The sequence below is a fragment of the Balaenoptera acutorostrata genome, chromosome 3 (assembly GCF_949987535.1).
Source record: "Balaenoptera acutorostrata chromosome 3, mBalAcu1.1, whole genome shotgun sequence".
Classification (NCBI taxonomy): domain Eukaryota; kingdom Metazoa; phylum Chordata; class Mammalia; order Artiodactyla; family Balaenopteridae; genus Balaenoptera; species Balaenoptera acutorostrata.
The window spans coordinates 15,996,006-16,018,768 of record NC_080066.1 but is presented as its reverse complement, the minus strand read 5'-3'; the positions used below and the strand labels follow the sequence as shown (position 1 = coordinate 16,018,768).

General features: G+C 35.3%; 1 protein-coding gene across 1 annotated transcript in view; it reads left to right on the top strand.

The window, feature by feature from the left end:
- The window catches only part of MALRD1 (MAM and LDL receptor class A domain containing 1), a 608,926-nt gene that overhangs the window by 277,128 nt on the left and 309,035 nt on the right, over window positions 1-22,763 (top strand). The window contains exons 26-27 of the mRNA XM_057542012.1: window positions 5,666-5,913; window positions 9,454-9,745. Coding sequence (XP_057397995.1) covers window positions 5,666-5,913; window positions 9,454-9,745 — 540 coding nt within the window. The remainder of the gene's footprint in view (window positions 1-5,665; window positions 5,914-9,453; window positions 9,746-22,763) is intronic.

The window sequence follows — 22,763 nt, the reverse complement described above, 5'->3', positions numbered from 1 at the left end:
AACGTAGAAACAAAACCAATTCAAATGATAAATACAAGAGTATGTTATTTTTAAAAATAGACAAAACTCCAATTTTTTAATTTTAAAAAAGGAGGAAAAACACAAATGCAGGTTTGCTAAAGGGGAATTAATAAATATATGGAGACCAATAACTGCACTAGTTTGGAGATGTCAATGAAATGGTTAATTTTTTAGGAGAAAAATGACCAAAATCAAACTAATGAAGGAGAAAACCTGAATAGACCATTAACTATCAAATAAAGTTATCAACAAACGTCCTCCAATTTTGTCTCCTGGGATAGATACTGCTGAGTTCTATCAAATTTTAATGAACTGATAATGTCCAAATAAACTATTCCAACCATATGAAATGATAGAATTTATTTTATGAAGCTAATGTATCACTGACAGTGAAGCCTCCAGAAATCAGAAAAGTATGAAAACTATAGTTAAAATTCCCTGTGAATATAAATGTGCAAAACTTAAAATATGAGCAAACTAAATTCAGTAATGTAATAATTATATCATCTGCTTTGAGATGAGGATCTTGCAACATCTTAAGGATATTTTAAAGTAACAACTGTTCATGTAACAAATAAGTCACTGAAACATGTCACAATAAACTGATAGGTTCTGAAAATATTCACTTAAATTTAACAACCATTTATTATACATAGAATGGTATTACTTTAACATATTTAAAATGATATATCAAATTAAAGAAGGAAGCAATGGAAGTATTCCCATTAAAATCAAGATCATGTCAAGAACTACTTGACACTATATTACTATTTGTATTCTTTTTGTGGTCGTGGTTGATATGTAAGACATAAAATGAAACAAAGGAATACCAAATTATATTTATTTTCTTTTTTATTGAATTATAATTGACATATAACATTATATTAGTTTCAAGTGTACAACATAAGGATTCAATATGAGTATATACTGTAAAATGATTACCACAGTAAGTCTAGTTAACATCCATCCTCATACATAGTTACGAATTTTTTGTGTCATGAGGACTTTTAAGATCTTCTCTCTTCGCAATTTATAATTATTTTCTAATGATATGATTATATACCTTAAAAGCCCAAGAGATTTACTTTAAAAAATGTAAACATTCCAGTACTGGGTTGTATAGTGTACCCCCTAAATTGCAACTAGAACCTGTGAATGTGACCTTATTTGGTAACAAGGTCTGTGCAGATGTAATGAATTAAAGTGAGGTCATATTGGATTAGGTGGGTTCAGACCCAATGATTGGTGTCCTTATAAGAAGAAATATGAACAGAGTCACCCAGAGGGAAAACGATGTGATAACACACAGGGCAAATGCCATGTGGCTGGAGTGGTGTGGACAAGCCAAGGAATGCTCAGATTGCCAGTAACCACCAGTAGCTAGAAAGAGGTCAGGAAGGATTCTCCTCTAGAGCCGGTAGGATGAACATGGTACTGCTGACACCTTGATTTCAGATCTTTAGCCTGAACAACTGAGAGAGAATAAATTTCTGTTGCTTAAAGCCACCCCGTTTGTTGTACTTTGTTGCAGCAGCCCTAAGAAATGAATACAATTCCCAAAGTCACATAGCTAGAAAAGTGCCCCACTCAGAACTGATGGAAATGAACTTCTCTAATTATGCTTTTTGCTCGTTTGTTTTTAATTAGGATTTGTGAACTTGCTCTGTGCATTATCAGTAGTGTAGTAATCTAAAGATGTTCATAGTTCTAATAAACAAGTAAGTAAAAAGGTTCCTTAGTCAAATAAATTGGGAATATACTTGTTGTATAAAGAAATAGTTTCTATATTGTTGGAATTCATGGAGCCTTTAATATGCTAGTGTATTTTTAAATCTCTCAGAGAGAGATATAATTTATAGGATTTATCATATTCTATTCTCTTAGCAAGTTTGAAGAACATTCTTCCTTTGCACAACAAACTGGCATCCATAGAACGTTCATATTCATATGAACAGAGTTAAAAGAAGTGATGAATGACATCATGCCACCTCAAGAAGAATCAAGCCAAACTGGATGACTGCCATCTTCATGTAGCTACCTACCCTAGGGGAGGAGGTCTTTTAGAGCATTTCTTTATAGACATATGCATTTTCTTATCCTTCATTATTTGTAGATTTATTTTATTGCAACCGCCATCCCCAACTGCTGCATACCACATTATAAAGGGGAGTCCTGGTACAGGGGCTGTGTCATATCATTCTTCAACTCATAGTTCTGCTACTTACAGGGTAATACTAAGCAAAGTACTTTAACTCTGAACTCCAGCTATCTCTTAAACCAAAGTAAGAACAGTAACAATTATGTAGAGATGTGGGAATTAAGTGAAATAAAACATATGAAGAGACTACTCAGGCCCTGGTATACGTTATGCTCAATACACAGAAGCCCTGTTTCCAGGCAGTTTCCCATTTTCTTAAATGTGCTTTATTTATAGAATATGCTCAATAAATACTAATTCAAAAGGATACATGCACCCCAGTGTTCATAGCAGCATTATTTACAGTTGCCAATATATGGAAGCAATCTAAGTGTCCATCAACAGATGAATGGATAAAGAAGATGTGGTATACACACACACACACACACACACACACACACAATAGGATACTACTCAGCCATAAAAAAGAATGAAATTTTGCCATTTGCAGTAACATGGATGGACTTGGAGGGCATTATGCTAAATGAAATAAGTCAGACAGAGAAAGACATGCTGCATGATATCACTTACATGTGGAATCTAAAAAATACAACAAGCTAGTGAATAAAACAAAAAAGAAGCAGACTCACAGATACTGAGAACCAACTAGTTGTTACCGTGGGGAGAGGGAAGGGGGGAGGGGCAATGTAGGAGTAGGGGAGTCAGAGGTACAAGCTATTAGGTGTAAAATAAGCTACAAGGATATATTATACAACACAGGGAATACAGCCAATATTTTATAATAACTATAAATGGAGTATAACTTAAAAATTGTGAATCACTACATTGTACACCTGTAACATACACTCTTTTACAGAAACTATCAATTTAAAAAATAAATAAAAATTTTATATGAAATGAATAAATGAATAGAATGATATATTTTAAAAATTTGATGGTAGGATCTTAAAAGGCATTAGGTTGTGTTCTATTCAAAATTATGTCTGTTTTAAATGAAACATTTTTCTACTTATAAAGATTGATCGATGGAAAAATCGTAGCATTTGGAAGGGGAGCAAGTGGTTTGACTGATGGTACAGCTGTAGACAAAGGGATCATTTTCTTCCTGATGGCGCACCTGTCTGGCACTGGCATTAATTGCTCCATGAAATGCCAGGAATTGGCATCTGCACAGAAGGCTATTTGCTACTTGTCTCACATGGCACCTGTGGGAAAGAGTAGAAAATGAAATTATAAGTTGCTCCCTCTTACCACAGTGGTGTGAAATTCAAACAGCTTAGGCCTGCTTGCTGTGTTTTCCTCCACTGATATTTTAGAATTAAACTTTCCAAGGAAATATATGTTCAGAACTATAGTAAATATCAAGAGCAGAAATATGATTTACACTATAGAGATTCGTGTAGCAGTATTTGTATGATTTTTTTTTTTTAAACAAATCTGTTTTTCAGCAACACACATCATTTCCTTATACAAATGGCCTTTCTAGATGCTGGTCTATATGTAAATCTGGTCCTCATGGGCTGCTAAATTTTCCAACGTAAGGGCAACTGAATTAGTTACTTCATTTTATATTCTTAACCAAGATAAGAGTTCAGGTTATAAACAAGATGGTGAGTTGGGGTTCATTATTATTTTAGTGAGATTTACTTCCCAGTCCTTTGAGAGGATACTTAGGAGAACTTTAGTATTCTGAACTAAAAGAGGCTGTAGGAATTACAGTCTATTTTAGAACAGAGTAAATTTTCAAAATAAGTTTCAAATGTAATTTAAAAACAAAAAAAAATAAAAATAAAATAAATAAAATAAATAAAAAACAAAAACAAAAACAAAAAAACTGAATTAACAGTTGAATAGAAAATAGGACCCAACTACATGTAGTCTACAAGAAACCCACTTTGAATATAAAGATATTTATAGGTTAAAGGTAAACGTATGCAGAAATATATACCATGCTTACACGAATCGAAAGAAAGCAGGAATAGCTATTTTAATTTCAGACAGAACAGACTTCAAAGCAAGGAACATTATCAGGGATAAATACGGGCATTACACAACAGTAAAAGGGTCACTTTTCTAAGAAGACATGACAATCCCTAACGTGTATGTACCTAACAACAGAATGTCAACCTGTGTGACATAAAAAACTTCTAGAACTGCCAAGAGAAGAGATGAATCCACTATCATAGTTGGAGATTTTCACACCCCTCTGTCAGAAATGGATAGATCCAGCAGGCAGAAAATCAATAAGGACATAGTTGGACTTAGAATTCTTACTATCCTGGAAATGGAAGAAAAACTTAAGCAATGTTAATAATAAAATATTTTTAAAAGAGATAGTTGGTATTTAATGTGACTCAACATATTTAATTTCTGCAACTTATAATAAATTAAATCATTACAGTTTTAACCTTTTCTGTTTCACAATTTTCTTATCTCTAAAATAAGTCTATGTTTTAAAAAATAATTACCATGATTAATAACTTTTGCTTTAGGAAGGATTTCCCAGCTAAACTGTGTTGCAGAATAATAAACTTCCTAAATTCCCTACCAAGATCTGAGAAGCAAAGATGAGAAGAGAAAAGAAATAAATTACATTGGCCAAATAGGTGTTTGCAGGAGGAAATGTGTGTAATGCTGGAATATTTTCTCATGGATTTTGACACAGGGACCAGACTATTGAAGAAATAAACTTAAATGAGCCATGGAAGTACCTGTGTGTAACAAACTAAACTTTCTATTTTAATGTTGCTGTCAGGGTAATATTGTAAGGTTTCTAACATTACATGATGTGGGAGGATTACTGCAATATTTTCAATTTTTTAATTGAAGTATTGTTGATTTACAATGTTGTGTTAATTACTGCTGTACAGCAAAATGATTCCATTATACATATATATACATTCTTTTTTATATTCTTTTCCATTATAGTTTATCACAGGATATTGAATATAGTTCTCTGTGCTATAGAGTAGGACCTTGTTGTTTATCCATTCTATATATAAAAGCTACGTAAGATTACTGTATTTTTTTTCTTTTTTAAAAGTTCATTTATTTATTCAGCAAATTGAGCAATTATTTGCCAGGCACTGGGAATATAACAACAAAACTGAGCAAATTCTCTCCTTTATAACACATGCATGCTGATGAGTGAGGAGCGGGGGAAGACAAAAAATAAGTAGGTAAAACATATAATGTGTTAGAAAAGTGCCCAAAATAAAAATAAACAAGTGAAGCAGGACAGAGTTGAGGACAGGAGATTTTACGTACACTGATAAATAAGGACCCACTGAGAAAGTGATGCTCAAATACAGATCTGATAGAAGTGAGTGGACAGGCCATTTGGGAAAGAATCCAGGCAGAGAGAGTAGCAAGTTCAAAGATCCTGAAACATGAGTGTGTTTAATAAGATTACTGTACTTTGTGATTGCATGCTTTATCTACTAACTTCCTTTTTCTCTCCACCATAAATTGGGAAATGTTCTCCAGGTACCTCCAGTGGGTGCTGTGATTTTGAGTTTGATCTTTGCTCCTGGGAGCAGGAGCAGGATGACGACTTTGACTGGAATCTGAAGGCTAGCAGCATCCCTGCCTCGGGCACAGAGCCAGCTGCTGATCACACCTTGCGAAATTCATCTGGTCATTACATCTTCATAAAGAGCTTGTTCCCTCAGCAGCCCATGAGAGCAGCCAGAATTTCAAGCCCAGTCATAAGCAGAAGAAGCAAAAACTGCAAGGTATGGGAAGAAACCCAGAAATATTATGAACAACTTCTGATGGAGTTAAGTACAGAAAATGAAATGGCCGGCACCAGACCAACAAATGAGTTTGAATGTATTCAACTTGGAATATGTGAGGGAGGGAGAAAGTGAAGCAAGGGTGAAAGGGAAGGATCATTAAAGCTGCTGGAAGAATTTATCCTGTGGATAAGTTCCATAGATAAGGAATTTTGGAAACCATTGGAAAATGTCGTGGTTATTATCCATAACCATGGGTAGAACAAAAGAAGTAAAATACCAGTTGTGCCCACTCAGGGAACTTGGTACTTATTGGAATTATGGGAATTTCACCATAAGAAAGAGAATTAAACAATGAGAAATAGTATAAAATTAAATATTTCCAAGAACTAATACGAGTCATAGTTGGCACCATGATAAAATGTTTGAAGACGTCTTCATGGAAAAGGAAAGGCTGAAATTGACCCTTTCAAAAGTAGAATTTCTAGGGGCAGGAAGAAAAAATGGTTTGGCCATTATGCTGTGGAAATTTGAAGAAAACATTTATAGAGTGTTAAAAGTATAAATATGGATCTTCATATGATGGCTATGCATTTGCAAGGACCTTCACTTTATTTATTGTTTGCATGATTGTCTATTTTTATTCCCCAAAGGATTTGAGTCAGCTAGGCTAGGGGCTAAATTTATCTTTACATATAAATTAAGCACTCAGAGATGATTTCACAGAATCTTGCTTATAAGAGATTAATGCATGAATAAATTTGCCATTTATTTATATTTACGGCAAGAAATGCAATCTCCGTAAGCTCTGAACACATGTATTCTGACTGGTATATTCCCCAATGTCTGAACACTGAAAGGAAAACAAATTATATTCAGAAAGTTGCTAGCCGATCAAAGAATCAGGCTGGGAGACAATAACATGATTTAAATCTATATTATCTTCAAATTGTAATATTCTTGTGTATCTGTCTCCACAATAGAGAGCCCTAACCCCAGAAGGGGACATATTAAATCTTTGCTCAAAGGCTCCCCAGCTGTACCTGTACTTATTACAGATGTTTGTTCCTCTGTTTTATACTGACCATCCTTTACATCCTACCATTTTCCCAGTCTTAATACATGTTAAACCTTCAGTTTGTCTTAGGAGCTTTTCTGTGTCATCTTAAATTGATTTCATAGTTTAATTCTCAGGGAGTAATCACATCTCTCTTCTCTCTTCAGGCAAATTTCATAGATTTTCTGCAAGAAAGTGACACACTCAGAGTTTTAAAGATGTAACTCAGTCAGCAGTCCAGAATGGATGTAATGAATCATACACAATTATATTAAACTTTATTTAATTAGTTTGGCAAACGTTGAGTTTTAGAAAAGCAAATAAGTCAAACTGAAATTGTATATATTTCATGTTTAATTTTTAATTAGCTTTCTAAGACTAGAACTAATTTGCAAATTTCAGAATATCTATGGGTATATAGATTTATAGATAGAGATTCAACATATATAAAATCTGGTATGCTGGGGTTTATTTTCAAGAAAGTATTGAGTAATTTCAAAGACATTGAAAACAGACTCCTTAGCTTTTCTTTTTAGACTTCCTCTAAGAATGTTCAAAAGATTTTTTTTTTCATACTGTAGTTACTAAGGATCTCATTCATCTCTATTTTCCCCTGGTCCCAGCACTATAGTTCCCACTGTTTTAAACACCTGTGTGAGAATAATGAAGTATGTCTAGGAGAAATGTCAAAATATTAATGATGAATGGTTCACTTTATGAATATTTATGATATAGATTGAATACAAAGAAGTAAGGAAAGGTCATGCTGGGAATGATTGGGTCCCTCATATATAAAAATTTGTTTATCAGGTAAGCAGAGTGACCTTCCATATTTTCATGAAAATCCTTTCTGTCACTTGACCTTGTGGAAAACTTCAGGCAGAAAAAATCAAATTGGAGGTTTTTCTTCCTTTTGAGGGATGGGTGGAAGGCAGGAAGGGATGCAGACATAGATTGATGATGATTGAAGTTCCAGTGAAAATGCCTCCTTAGAAGAATTTAATACTTAAGAGATTTTTATTCACTCATGTTGCCCTGTGATTAGGTTACATTGTCATCAAGTGTTCTCTGTAGAAATGGAGTATTTAGATGCTTGTTTGCATGTTGACCCAATGGCATCATTCAGAAAATGACCTCAAGAAGATAAGGAAGTATTTACTGTGACATAAAACATATGCCTTATACTTTCTGTGCAAATAAGAAGACAAAACAAGGGAGAATACTGGGAAGACCACACCTATGACTGCAAGGGCTCCAGACAGACATGTGCTATGCCTGTTGGGTAGTTTCCTCTCTTGCCTATTGACGCTGCTCAAGAGACTGTCCTCAGACTCTTTTTGTTTCTCACTTTGTGACACTCAGGTTTGACCAGTCCTCCCCAAACCAGCCAAAGTGGTCATAGAGCTCATGTTTTCCAACAGTAATGGATTAATCAATAGAAGAAACATTTTTGGATCGTAGAATAATACCTGAAATTCAGGTATTATTCATCATCTAGGAAATTTGCATAGAGTTACTTACATGGCTTAGCTCTTCTTGGTGCTCTTTGAAGTATGCATTGCATATATTGTCTAATCACATTCTTTACCCTTTAAACACATTCATTTTTCTTCTCTAGAATATAATATCCATGAGTGCTAGTGTTTCCAAAATGTGATTTTCCTGTGTGAAGATCACCCACCATTACTCTTTTCCCTCATTCATAAAAAAGACAAAAGCTTAAAAACACTCTCAGTCCCTATTGTTCCTAACTCATATTCTTCTTCCTCCTAGAATTTCCCCTGACTTTCTCCATCTGTGTAACAATCACTAAAAATCTGGTAAACTCCTTCTTTGAAACATTGAAATGTTAATCCCTGGAAATACTTACATTAATTTTTACTTGGGGGTACAACTCTCAAGTCTGCTCTTCTAAAGCGTTTGAAGTAAAATTTAGAAATTGCTATTCTGGTGGTTTTGCTATGTATAGTACAGCCCTGAGGATCTTGTAGAACTAAAGATGTGTTTCAAGTGCAAGGATGTGGTGGAATAAGCAATAAAGTACTCTGCTATTTTGAAGAAAATGACTTAAGTTTCATGAGATTAGAAATGATTTTCTTTAGTACCTGATATTTCTTAATCATGAAAAGTCTTTCTATATAATACATCACTTTTTAATGATATTTTTATTCCTTTGACAGTGGATCTTAAGAGTTTTTGGAGGAATCCTACTTTTATAAGTCACAGAAAGGAAGTGAACTCTGCTCATTTTTCAACTGAGTTTCTATTTGATCCTTATTGTACTATTTTCCATGTTTTGCAACATATGATTTAAGGCTGGCCTAATTTCATTCATTGGTAGAGTACTCACAGAGCAATAGAACATACAGATCTAATTTTCCTTCAGGAATCTGTTAAGAAAGGAGAGGACAATATGATATAATTGAAAATAAGGTGAAATTAATTATACTAATTATATATAATATACTGATTCTTGGTTACAGATAATTTTTCATTATCACATGTATGGACATGGCATTGGAGCGCTCACTTTGATCCAGGTATCAGTCTCAAACCAAACGAAGGTCCTACTTAACCTCACTGTAGAACAAGGCAATTTCTGGAAGCGGGAAGAACTATCCCTGTCTGGTGATGAGGACTTCCAACTCAAATTTGAAGGTAGAGTTGGGAAAGGCCACCATGGAGATATTGCACTGGATGACATTGTGCTTACAAAGAACTGTCTATCATTCCATCACTCCATGAAAGAGGAACTCAACGTGCCTCTTCCAGCAGGTACATTTTAATTTGTTTGTGTGGTGCTTTTACAGAGTGGTAGGTGGGAAGGAAGGAAATGGAAAAGAAGTGACATAAACACCTAGTAAATTACTGTTTTCATAAAGAAAAATCTTTTTGAATCTAAAATGTTATCTTTCAAGCCTTTACTCATAAACTTGCCTTCCAACATTTCTCCAAGCTTTGGTATATTTACCTGTCCCCCCCTTCCTAGTTTAGTCAATTTCTTCTTAGATCAGTAAACTAAGACTCCTTTATTTTCAGTCTGATTCAGAATTCAGTCCTTAGTAAATATCAATTCACTCTTAATACAATATAAGAACATCAAGAACAGACTTACTCAAATTTAATTAGATGTTACTGTGGTTACGTTATTTACTGTATTCTTTTTAGACCAATACTTTATTCATTTGAATGTTGAGTTTATATATTTAAATAGTTTAGATGATTGAATATGTCCATCCATTCACCTAAAAATTTAGGGATAATTTGTCTAAATAATTAGATTATTGGTAGATGTCCAATATAATACATACAGTGACAATATTGTAAGAAGTGGAAATAGCAAGTAGCATTAATTCATATAAAATATTAGAGGATGAGATGAAAACGCAGTATATAGTGTTAAAATGACAAAAGAACAAATTTTGGAACTTCCCTGGCGGTCCAGTGGTTAAGACTCTGCACTCTCAATGTAGGGGCCATGGGTTCGATCCCTGGCCTGGGAACTAAGTTCCCACATGCTGCATGGTGTGGCAAAAAAAAACAAAAACAAAAAAACAAATTTTATCAGTTGATAATATGACATATATTAATATTTAAACCATGAGTTTGGAGTAGAAAATAAAAGTGCCATTCATTTTGTATATGAATTATATCTTGTAATTAACAAAAACAAAAGCGCTTTAAGAAGAATGAACTAGTTTGTTTGTACTGACTTTTAACATGGTGGGTGGAATGGGGAACACTGCCATTTCTGCCATAACTTCCTCATACGTTTTAAAGGGAGTGTTTTAATTTGGTTAAGAGTAGGTTTCCAGATAAATATTTTCCCATTGACACATAGTTAAGCCAGGCTCCTTGCCTGATGTTTCCAGCACAATATGGAATAGTACAGAGGAAAAGAAACATTTCAAGACTGTGTTGAGGGATAAGTATACTTATGTGAATTTAATGTAAAAGCACTTCAAATACCTCAGACTAATCTACTTTCTTTTTCTTTTTTAACATCTTTATTGGAGTATAATTGCTGTACAATGTTGTGTTAGTTTCTGCTGTATAACAAAGTGAATCAGTTATATGCAAGCGTATATCCCCATATCCCCTCCCTCTTGAGTCTCCCTCCCACCCTCCTTATCCCACCCCTCCAGGTGGTCACAAAGCACCGAGCTGATCTCCCTGTGCTATGCAGCTACTTCCCACTAGTTCTCTATTTTACATTTGGTAATGTATATAGGTCAGTGTTGCTCTCTCACTTCGTACCAGCTTACCTTCCCCCACCCCGTGTCCTCAAGTCCAGTCTCTATATCTCTGTCTTTATTCCGGTACTGCCCCTGGGTTCATCAGAACCATTTTTTTTAGACCCCATATATATGTGTTAGCATACAGTATTTGTTTTTCTCTTTCTGAGTTACTTCACTCTGTATGACAGACTCTAGGTCCATCCAATTCACTACAAATAACTCAATTTCATTTTTTTTATGGCTGAGTAATATTCCATTGTATATATGTGCCACATCTTCTTTATCCATTCATCTGTCAATGGACACTTAGGTTGCTTCCATGTCCTGGCTATTGTAAATAGAGCTGCAATGAACATTGTGGTACATGACTCTTTTTGAATTATGGTTTTCTCAGGGTATATGCCCAGTAGTGGCATGGCTGGGTCATATGGTAGCTCTATTTTTAGTTTTTTAAGGAACTTCCATACTGTTCTCTGTAGTGGCTATATCAATTTACAATCCCACCAACAGTGCAAGAGGGTTCCCTTTTCTCCACACCCTCTCCAGCCTTTATTGTTTGTAGATATTTTGATGATGGCCATTCTGACTGGTGTGAGGTAATACCTCGTTGTAGTTTTGATTAGCATTTCTCTAATGATTAGTGATGTTGAGCATCTTTTCATGTGTTTGTTAGCAATCTGTATATCTTCTTTGGAGAAATGTGTATTTAGGTCTTCTGCTCATTTTTGGATTGGGTTGTTTATTTTTTTGATATTGAGCTGCATGAGCTGCTGATGTATTTTGGAGATTAATGCTTTGTCAGTTGCTTCATTTGCCAGTATTTTCTCCCATTCTGAGGGCTGTCTTTTCATCTTGTTTATGGTTTTCTTTACCATGCAAAAGCTTTTAAGTTTTCATTAGGCCCCATTTGTTTATTTTTGTTTTTATTTCCATTTCTCTAGGAGGTGGGTCAAAAAGGATCTTGCTGTGAATTATGTCATAGAGTGTTCTGCCTATGGTTTCCTCTAAGAGTTTTATAGTGTCTGGCCTTACATTTAGGTCTTCAGTCCATTTTGAGTTTATTTTTGTGTACGGTGTTAGGAAGTGTTCTAATTTCATTCTTTTACATGTAGCTGTCCAGTTTTCCCAGTACCACTTATTGAAGAGGCTATCTTTTCTCCATTGTATATTCTTGCCTCCTTTATCAAAGATAAGGTGACCATATGTGCATGGGTTTATCTCTGGGCTTTCTATCCTGTTCCATTGATCTATATTTCTGTTTTTGTGCCAGTACCAAACTGTCTTGATTACTGTAGCTTTGTAGTAGAGCTTGAAGTCAGGGAGCCTGATTCCTCCAGCTCTGTTTTTCTTTTTCAAGATTGCTTTGGCTCTTCGGGGTTTTTTGTGTTTCCATACAAATTGTGATAGATTTTGTTCTAGTTCTGTGAAAAATGCCATTGGTAATTTGATAGGGATTGCACTGAATCTGTGGATTGCTTTGGGTAGTATAGTCATTTTCACAATGTTGATTCTTCCAATGCAAGAACATGGTATACCTCTCCATGTGTTTGTATCATCTTTAATTTCTTTCATCAATGTCTTATAGTTTTCTGCATACAGGTCTTTTGTCTCCTTAGGTAGGTTTATTCCTAGGTATTTTATTCTTTTTGTTTCAATGGTAAATGGGAGCGTTTACTTAATTTCTCTTTCAGATTTTTCATCATTAGTGTATAGGAATGCAAGAGATTTCTGCACATTAATATTGTATCCTGCTACTCTACCAAATTTATTGATTAACTCTAGTAGTTTTCTGGTAGCATCTTTAGGATTCTCTATGTATAGTATCATATCATCTGCAGACAGTGACAGTTTTACTTCTTCTTTTCTGATTTGGATTCCTTTTATTTCTTTTTCTTCTCTGATTGCTGTTGCTAAAACTTCCAAAACTATGTTGAATAATAATGGTGAGAATGGGCAATCGTGTCTTGTTTCTGATCTTAGAGGAAATGGCTTCAGTTTTTCACCATTGAGAACGATGTTGGCTGTGAGTTTCTCATACATGGCCTTTATTATGTTGAGGTAAGTTCCCTCTATGCCTACTTTCTAGAGACTTTTTATCATAAATGGGTGTTGAACTTTATTGAAAGCTTTTTCTGCATCTATTGAGATTTTCATATGGTTTTTAACCTTCTATTTGTTAATATAGTATATCACATTGATTGATTTGAGTATATTGAAGAATCTTTGCATTCCTGGGATAAACTCACTTGATCATGGTGTATGATCCTTTTAATGTGCTGTTGGATTCTGTTTGCTAGTATTTTGTTGAGGATTTTTGCATCTATGTTCATCAGAGATATTGGCCTGTAGTTTTCTTTTATTGTGACATCTTAGTCTGGTTTTGGTATCAGGGTGATGGTGGCCTCATAGGATGAGTTTGGGTGTGTTCTTCCCTTTGCTATATTTTGGATGAGTTTGAGGAGAGGTGTTAGCTCTTCTCTAAATGTTTGATAGAATTCGTCTGTGAAGCCATCTGGTCCTGGGCTTTTGTTTGTTGGAAGATTTTTAATCACAGTTTCAATTTCAGTTCTTCTGATTGGTCTGTTCATATTTTCTGTTTCTTCCTGGTTCAGTCTCAGAAGGTTGTGCATTTCTAAGGATTTGTCCATTTCTTCCAGGTTGTCCATTTTATTGGCATATAGTTGATTGTAGTAATCTCTCATGATCCTTTGTATTTCTGCAGTGTCAGTTGTTACTTCTCCTTTTTCATTTCTAATTCTGTTGATTTGAGTCTTCTCCCTTTTTGTCTTGATGAGTCTGGCTAATGGTTTATCAATTTTGTTTATCTTCTCAAAGAACCAGCTTTTAGTTTTATTGATCTTTGCTATTGTTTCCTTCATTTCTTTTTCATTTATTTCTGGTCTGATCTTTATGGTTTCTTTCCTTCTGCTAACTTTGGGGTTTTTTGTTCTTCTTTCTCTAATTGCTTTAGGTGTAAGGTTAGGTTGGTTATTTGAGATTTTTCTTTTTACTTGAGGTAGGCTTGTATTGCATTAAACTTCCCTCTTAGAGCTGCTTTTGCTGCATCCCATAGGTTTTAGGCCATCGTGTTTTCATTGTCATTTGTTTCTAGGTATTTTTTGATTTCCCATTGATTTCTTCAGTGATCTCTTGGTTATTTAGTAGTGTATTGTTTAGCCTCCATGTGTTTGTATTTTTTACAGATTTTATCCTGTAATTGATATGTAGTCTCATAGTGTTGTGGTCAGAAAAGATACTTGATGTGATTCCAATTTTCTTAAATTTACCATGACTTGATTTGTGACCCAAGATATGATCTATCCTGGAGAATGTTCCATGAATACTTGAGAAGAAAGTGTATTCTGTTGTTTTTGGATGGAATGTCCTATAAATATCAATTAAGTCCATCTTGTTTAATGTGTCATTTAAAGCTTGTGTTTCCTTATTTATTTTCGTTTTGGATGATCTGTCCATTGGTGAAAGTGTGGTGTTAAAGTCCCATACTATATCTGTGTTACTGTCGATTTCCTCTTTTATGGCTGTTAGCATTTGTCTTATGTATTGAGGTGCCCCTGTGTTGGGTGCATAAATATTTACAATTGTTATATCGTCTTCTTGGATTGATCCCTTGATCATTATGTAGTGTCCTTCTTTGTCTCTTGTAAAGTCTATTTTGTCTGATATGAGAATTGCTTCTCCAGCTTTCTTTTGATTTCCATTTGCATGGAATATCTTTTCCATCCCCTCACTTTCAGTCTTTTTGTGTCCCTAGGTCTGAAGTGCATCTCTTGTAGACAGCATATATATGGGTTTGTTTTTGTAGCCATTCAGTCAGTTTGTGTCTTTTGGTTGGAGCATTTAATCCATTTACATTTAAGGTAATTATCGATACATATGTTCCTATTACCATTTTCTTAATTGTTTTGTGTTTGTTTTTGTTGGTCTTTTCCTTCCCTTGTGTTTCCTGCCTAGAGAAGTTCCTTTAGCATTTATTGTAAAGCTGGTTTGGTGGTGCTGAATTCTCTTAACTTTTGCTTGTCTGTAAAGGTTTTAATTTCTCCATCGAATATGAATGAGATCCTTGTTGGGTAGAGTAATCTTGGTTGTAGGGTTTTCCCTTTCATCACTTTAAATATGTCCTGCCACTCCCTTCTGGCTTGCAGAGTTTCTGCTGAAAGATCAGCTGTTAACCTTATGGGGATTCCCTTGTATGTTATTTGTTGCTTTTCCCTTGCTGCCTTTAATATTTTTTCTTTGTATTTAATTTTTGATAGTTTGATTAATATGTGTCTGGCATGTTTCTCTTTGGATTTATCCTATATGGGACTCTCTGTGCTTCCTGGACTTTATTGACTATTTCCTTTCCTATGTTAGGGAAGTTTTCAACTATAATCTCTTCAAATATTTTCTCATACCCTTTTTCTCTTCTTCTTCTGGACCCTTATAATTTGAATATTGGTTCATTTAATGTTGTCCCAGAGGTCTCTGAGACTGTCCTCAATTCTTTTCATTCTTTTTTCTTTATTCTGCTCTATGGTAGTTATTTTCACTATTTTATCTTCCAGGTCACCTATCCGTTCTTCTTCGTCATTTATTCTGCTATTGATTCCTTCTAGAGTATTTTTAACTTCACCAGCTGTGTTGTTCATCACTCTTTGTTTGCTCTTTAGTTCTTCTAGATCTTTGTTAAATGTTTCTTGTATCTTCTCCATTCTATTTCTGAGATTTTGGATCATCTTTACTATCATTACTCTTAATTCTTTTTCAGGTAGGTTGCCTATTTCTTCTTCATTTATTTGGTCTTGTAGGTTTTTACCTTGCTGCTTCTTCTGTAACATTTTGTCGTTTCTTTTTTTTTTTTTTCTTTGATGGGTGGTGCTGTATTCCTGTCTTCCTGGTTGTTTCGCCTGAGACATCCAGCACTGGAGTTTGCAGGCAGTTGGATAGAGCCAGGTCTTGGTGCTGAGATGAGGACCTCCAGGAGCCCTCACTCTGATTAATATTCCCTTGGGTCTGAGGTTCTCTGTTAGTCCAGCATTTTGGACTCGGAGCTCCCACTATAGGCTCTCCGGTCCAAATCTGGCCTGGGAACCAAGATCCTGCAAGCTCTGTGGCATGGTAAAAAAAAAAAAAAAAAAAAAAAAAAAAGGAGGAAAAAAAAAAAGAGCAGTATAATATCAAAGAATAAAAAACAAAATAAAATTAGAAAGATAAAAAATATATTAGGAAAAATAAAACTGTGATGGAAATAACTGCAACAAGGTAAAATAAATCCACAACAGAAAGTATAAAAGATAAAAAAAAATTTTTAACAAGAGGGTGGGGAACAAGCCAAAAGGATAGGCAAGAACAAAGTATAAAGAATAAAATAAAATAGAAAAATAAAAAATTTATTAGGAAAAAATATATATAAAAGAATCAATAGGAATGAATCTACAAGGTAAAACAGAACCCCAGTCTAAAAGGGGAAAAATAAAAAAAAAAACCCTTGGCTATGGGGGCGGAGTTTAGGTGGGGGTGGAACTTAGGCAGGGGCGTGGTTTAGGGTGGGGCGGGACCTAGGCAGGTGGGGGAGCGATGTTCAAGTATGTGGCAGGGCCTCTGCTTAGGACCTGTGCAGAAGGGGAGAGGCAGCATGTCAAAAGGAGTGCCTCTGGAGTGTGGAGTTCTGGAGTTTGGAGGTAAGGCGCTGGGTGAGGGTATGTGGGTATGGTTTAGGCCCAGTGCATTGGAGGGGGTCTCCGAGTGTAGAGGTGGGGCCCTAGGTGGGGGTGTAGGGGCGGGTCTTGGGCTCTACGTGGCAGGAGGAAGGCTCCGAGGGTAGAGGTTTAGGCCCCGGAACCCAACAGGCTGCCCCATGTCTGAGTAGACAGGGAAAACACTGGCTGTGTTCCCTTCCGTTCCTTTGTGCCCCTCCCCCACCATCTCCCCCAGGGTCTCCCCATCGCCCTTCTACCCCTAACCATGGGTGGGTTCCGCTGGGTGTAGGAACTCCTCGCCTCCCCTAGCTGCCCCTCAAGTGTGCTGATGCCAGAGGTCCGGCCTTTACTTTTGCTCCCCCTTCCCTTCCTCCCACTCCCTCAGGACGTGTGTGGCTGGAGGGGGCCTAGGTAGGCAGAGGATCAGGCCTGGCATCTCAACAGGTTCCTGGGGGCCCAAGTGGGCAGGGGAAACCTGGCCATGGTATCTTTTGATTCTCTGCCCACGCAACGGTTTCCCAATTTCCCCCTTTGGGCATGGGATCCCTTCCCCTCCCCCAGCCACCCCTCAGGGGCACCTGCCTCCACTTCTCCTCCCCCTTCACTCCCCCAATGCCCCACATCCTACCTGGTCACTGGGGCTTCCTCCTGTCCCCTTAGGTGTCTGTGGTGCCTGGTAGGTGACCTAGTTGTGAGGAGATGCGAATTCCGTATCCTCCTAGTATGCCAACTTGACTCCACCCCTAATCTACTTTCTTGAGAAAACCTTCACCTTTCATTCTGTGTAGGAGGTTTGTTGGCAGCTATGCTAGCTCTTGTACAGGTCTGGCCTTTTAAATAAGAAATTTTTGATCATAATGAAAAGTAATCTCATAGCATCCAAGTAGTGAGGGAGCAAAAGTTTTATGTTGAGCCACTTTAAACTTTAGCGAACAACTACTAAGTGGGATGTCAGAGGAACAAACCAATCTCATTGGGAATTAAAAATTTTTAAATCTGTGAAATCTGGAATAAAGTTTCTTAAACAAACAAAAAAAGGCTTCCAAAAGGAAAATTTAAAAATATATACAAAGTGGTATAAATTATATATTAATTATAAAATTAAGGGTATATATTGCTAGAGTAATTTATATATCCTTTTGCTATTTTAGGTGTTTATTAAAAATTTTGATGAATAGAAATTAAGAGAATCTCTGCTCTTAAGAATATCTCAACATGGTAATGGAGAATAGGAAAAACATCTCAAATAACTCTAATATTAGGTTGGATATAATAAAGTGCCAGGAGAAATATATAAAACTTCATGAGGATGTAAAGAAGATAAAGAAAACATCCAGTGGAGGGAGCTAGTTTGAGACTTCTGCACAGTATGGGCAGGAGTTTGGAACCACACTTGGAGCTCATAGAAGGGAAACCCTTTGCGTCACAGGGAGACCAAGTGTGAGCACAGTCGGACCATATAATGAATGAGGTGGGGAGAGCACTGTGGCCAGGCCCTAAGGCACAAGGCAGAGCAGAGATTGTGTCATGCAAACCTTGGAGGTGGATGTGGGCGGGTAGTTTGACTGAAGCAGGACCTTGTATAGAAGTATCTCAGATAATTTCCTTTATAAAGCTAAACTGGGTTTTAAACGGGAACTATACTGGGACCACCTTGAATATCAATTTTCTTCCTCAAAATGAACATACACTGAAAGGATATTGAATGGTCTTAGAAAACAAGCACACATAAAAGAATGAAAGAATACAAAGTGAGCCAAAAAGAGATACAGTATTCATTCATAGGAGGTATGATAACTGGTAGGGATGGCTGCAGTAGAAAGAGTCTATGCCAAAAAAAAAAAAAAAAAAAAAAAAAAACCCCAATGAACTGAAAAAACCAATTGCCATTATTTATATTATCAGGAGCATTCTGAAAATTGAGGTGAAATAATTTAATGTTTTCATAGCTATCTCAGCTGTGATGCTTACATTCAAATGCAGCAAATGAAAGAAATGCTTATGGAGTTAACATTCCTAAAAACTACTCGATGTACCTTTATGTACCTCCAGAAATTAAAAGTATACGCCTTTCTCTTGGTAGAAGTGAAAAGCTAAGCATTTTCAGACTCAAACTGTGAAATGATTCAGGAAAACTATGACTGCATCGTGAGTTCAGAGGACTCTTTTTGGAGTCTCTGACATTTTAAAGGAAGGCAGTATGTATGTGTACATATATGTATATATGTGTATATATGTATACACTTGTGTATATAGGATATATGTATTTAAATATATTTGGTGGGTATCCTGAACAAATAAAAAGGAAAAGCCAAACTGATTTTTATTGATATTAATGAAAGTTGGTGCAAGAGAATTCAGGAATATCACGGACGTTTAGCAGAAGTATAATACAAGCCACAAATGTAAGCCACATGTGTAATTTTACATTTGCTAGTAGTTATGTTTAAAAAAAGTGAAGTTAATTTTTAGAATATATTTGCATTAACTCAGTATACCCAAAATATTATCATTTTAACACAAAAGTAATATAAGATAATAATGAGGTATTTTATATTCTTGTTTTCATACTAAGTCTTTAAATCCAGTGTGTATTTTATACCTGCAGCCCATCTCAATTTGGATTAGCCACATTTTGATTGTTCAATAGCCACTCGTGGCTAGTGGCTACCCCAGTGGACAGCACAGGAGATGAATACGGTAGGGCACTTTCGTGTCTGTCCCTGACAATGGGGTTCTATTAGTCGGGGTAAAATTTGTGAATTCTCAAGAATTGCAGTTGTATTCTTATTTGAATAGAAGCAAAAAAATATACTTCCGGGCTAAATGGGAAAGCACAGGTACCATGTTCTAGTGGACCAAGGAACTAATTTCAGACTTTCTTCTTACTAGCTATATGTTGTACAACTTCTCTGAGACTCAATTTCCTCATCTATAAAGCAGAGAGGACCTATTTCTTAGATTCTTAGACTCTTAAAAAGAGGTAATCACCTACATAATTTGCCTAGTCTCATGTCTGGTATATGGTAGGCATTTATTCAATAAAAATCATATCATTTTACATTATCCTATATTTTGGGCATCTTTACCAGTATTCCTTAGATGGAGTAGACATTTGAGTGTAAGCCTCCATTATTTGCGTTTTATTAAGGATATATTTCTACCATTTGTTTTAGCAAAATTTTCTTTCTTGCAGAGATCACAAACATATAATTATTTTATATTACATTGTAATCATTCAATCTTATCATTTATTGAAAACATCTTTAATTCAGTATTTTTGATTTGTCATGACTGATGTGTATGTACGTGTGTATCTTTAAAATGTTTAATGTTTCTCAATTTCTCATTACTGCAAAAACACTTAACTTGGGACTTTCACAGCTTAAAGAAGGATAAATGGCATTATGTTCCACAAGCAGTGGCTACATCCATTAAACTTTTGGAAGTGACTTTAATTCATGCACACTTTTCACCTATATTCATGTACGTAGGCTAACAACTTCGTCAAGGACAGGTTAAAATAGAAAAGACAAGAGGAGGCAAAACATATATATTTAGGAAGATGCAATTGAACTGAATCTGGAATCAGTGATTCTAATCAGTCAAATAAGACCCAGAGTTTTATTAGCAAAAATAATTTTAAGTTATTATTGAGTCTCTAGAAGTTATATTTAAGAGCATATTTTGATGGCAATTTTGTTAATTGCTAAATGATGATGGATAAAAATAATTGTTTAAAGAATTTTAATAAGAAAAAGGTAACCAAGATTCCTCTTCTAAATGTCCATATGCAGATTCAGCCACTATCATATTCTCTGTGTTATTGGCAGATATTTAATAAAAAATTTAAGTATAATAAGGACAGGGATCAAGTCTTAATTTGTGTGGGCATGTGCATGTGTATTTTAAATCCCCATAGTAATTTCCAAATATGAGTTATACAGCAACTATATTTTGGGATATAACATGGGAATCAACTTTTGTTTAAGAAAATGTATGTAAGGCAATGGGGGCTAAATGGATTAGCTTCTCTTTGAGGTCAAGTATTTCTCTGAAATACTTGGCAGTAATTTATTCATTCTACTGATGAGAATGCTGACATAGCAACTCAGAGTCCTGAGTTAGGGAAATCTGGCTGATTATACTTGGCTTTATAATTTAGTGAACCCTATACACAATGTTTAGTGCAAAGTGCATGTGTTTGAGGTTTAAAGAGATGAATTTGGACTTTGGTACTGCTTACTACCTATGAAATGTCACCTGATCTACTAACCTCTCTCTTATCTTTCTTATCTATAAAAATGGGGCTCTTGGAATCTATTTCTGAATGATTTGAAAGATAGTTGAGATCATGTATAGTATGTTTTAAAAACCATTGGCATACAGTCAGTGTTTTGTAAATGTTATCTCCCTTTTTTCTGCGAGTCCTCTTCCCTGCTGAAGGGATTATGAAATTAAAGTGTGCATACGTTGAAATTTCTTAAAAGCATGTTGTATACTTGCTAGTTTTCCTTCATCGTGTTCCATTCATTGCTTAAAGCAAAGGTTCAGACCTCTTCTGCCCCTCCTATTCCCTTCAAAGAATTTACTCTCACAAAAGAGCTGGCTTCGAAGACGTAGATTTAAAAAATAATTAAAGAGTTCTTATAATATCTCACTGAAGGATTCACTACTCAGTTTGTTCATGTAAACATGTAATGTTAGTCTAAGGAAGACTCAAAACACCAGCTAATCAAAATGATAGACATCACTGGCTTGAAAGAATTTATGGCTCTTATAAATGTGGGGATAAACATAATACCTTTATTGGTGTTCCTCTGTGTTTCATTTGCATTTTTAGAACTTAGGGTTAGATGGGTAGATGTGTCATGCATTATAATTTTTCACACTTAAATAATGGGAAATTGGCTATGGATATAGCATTTCAAAACAGAACATCTGAATTTTAGAAACACATTACTAACGGTATTTAGGAAGGAGCTATACTTGAAGTTTTCAAGGGGACATGATGGTAGATACGTTTGGACAGCACTTGGACTTGTGAAGGTTCAGATTTGAATTGGCAGAGATGAACTGGGACTTTTAAAGTCTGAAAGCTGTATTTCTTTTGTGCTAGCTACGTCTGTTGAAAAAATACTCATCTCATGTTCATGGATGTAATAATAATAGCCTAACTAACTCTATAGCCTCTCCTTTCTCCTTTAGTACAATACATTTTTTTTTTCTGAAATCCATCTGCTTTTTTACATATTTGTTCCAAGGAGAACTAAAATTTCCTCACTATGGTAGCAAGGTGCCTGCCCAGCCCTCCTCTTTCTTATGTCCCAAATCTCTCTATTGCTAGTGATAACTATATTTTATAAATTATCCTTCTTCTAATTTCAGATATAGTAGAACAGATATTGTATAAAGTTCTCTACAACTTGTATAAAGAACATTCCTGAAAATGCTAGCCAACATTTTTAGAGTATTTAAAATTAGTTATAGTTTTATTTATTGTTTTATTTTTTATTTTTAAGATTCCACATATAAGTGATGTCATACAGTATTTGTCTTTCTCTATCTGACTCATTTCACTTAGCATAATGCCCTCCAAGTCCATCCATGCCATTGTAAATGGCAAAATTTCATCTTTTTATGTCTCTGTGTGTGTGTATTTAAAAAATAAAACAAACTAGTGAATCTAACAAAAAAGAAAAAGACTCACAGATATAGAGAAAAAACTAGTGGTTATCAGTGGGGAGAGGTTAGGGGGAAGGGGCAAGATAAGGATGGGGATTAAGAGGTACAAACTACTATTTTAAAAATAAATAAGCTACAAGGATATATTGTACAACACAGAAAATATAGCCA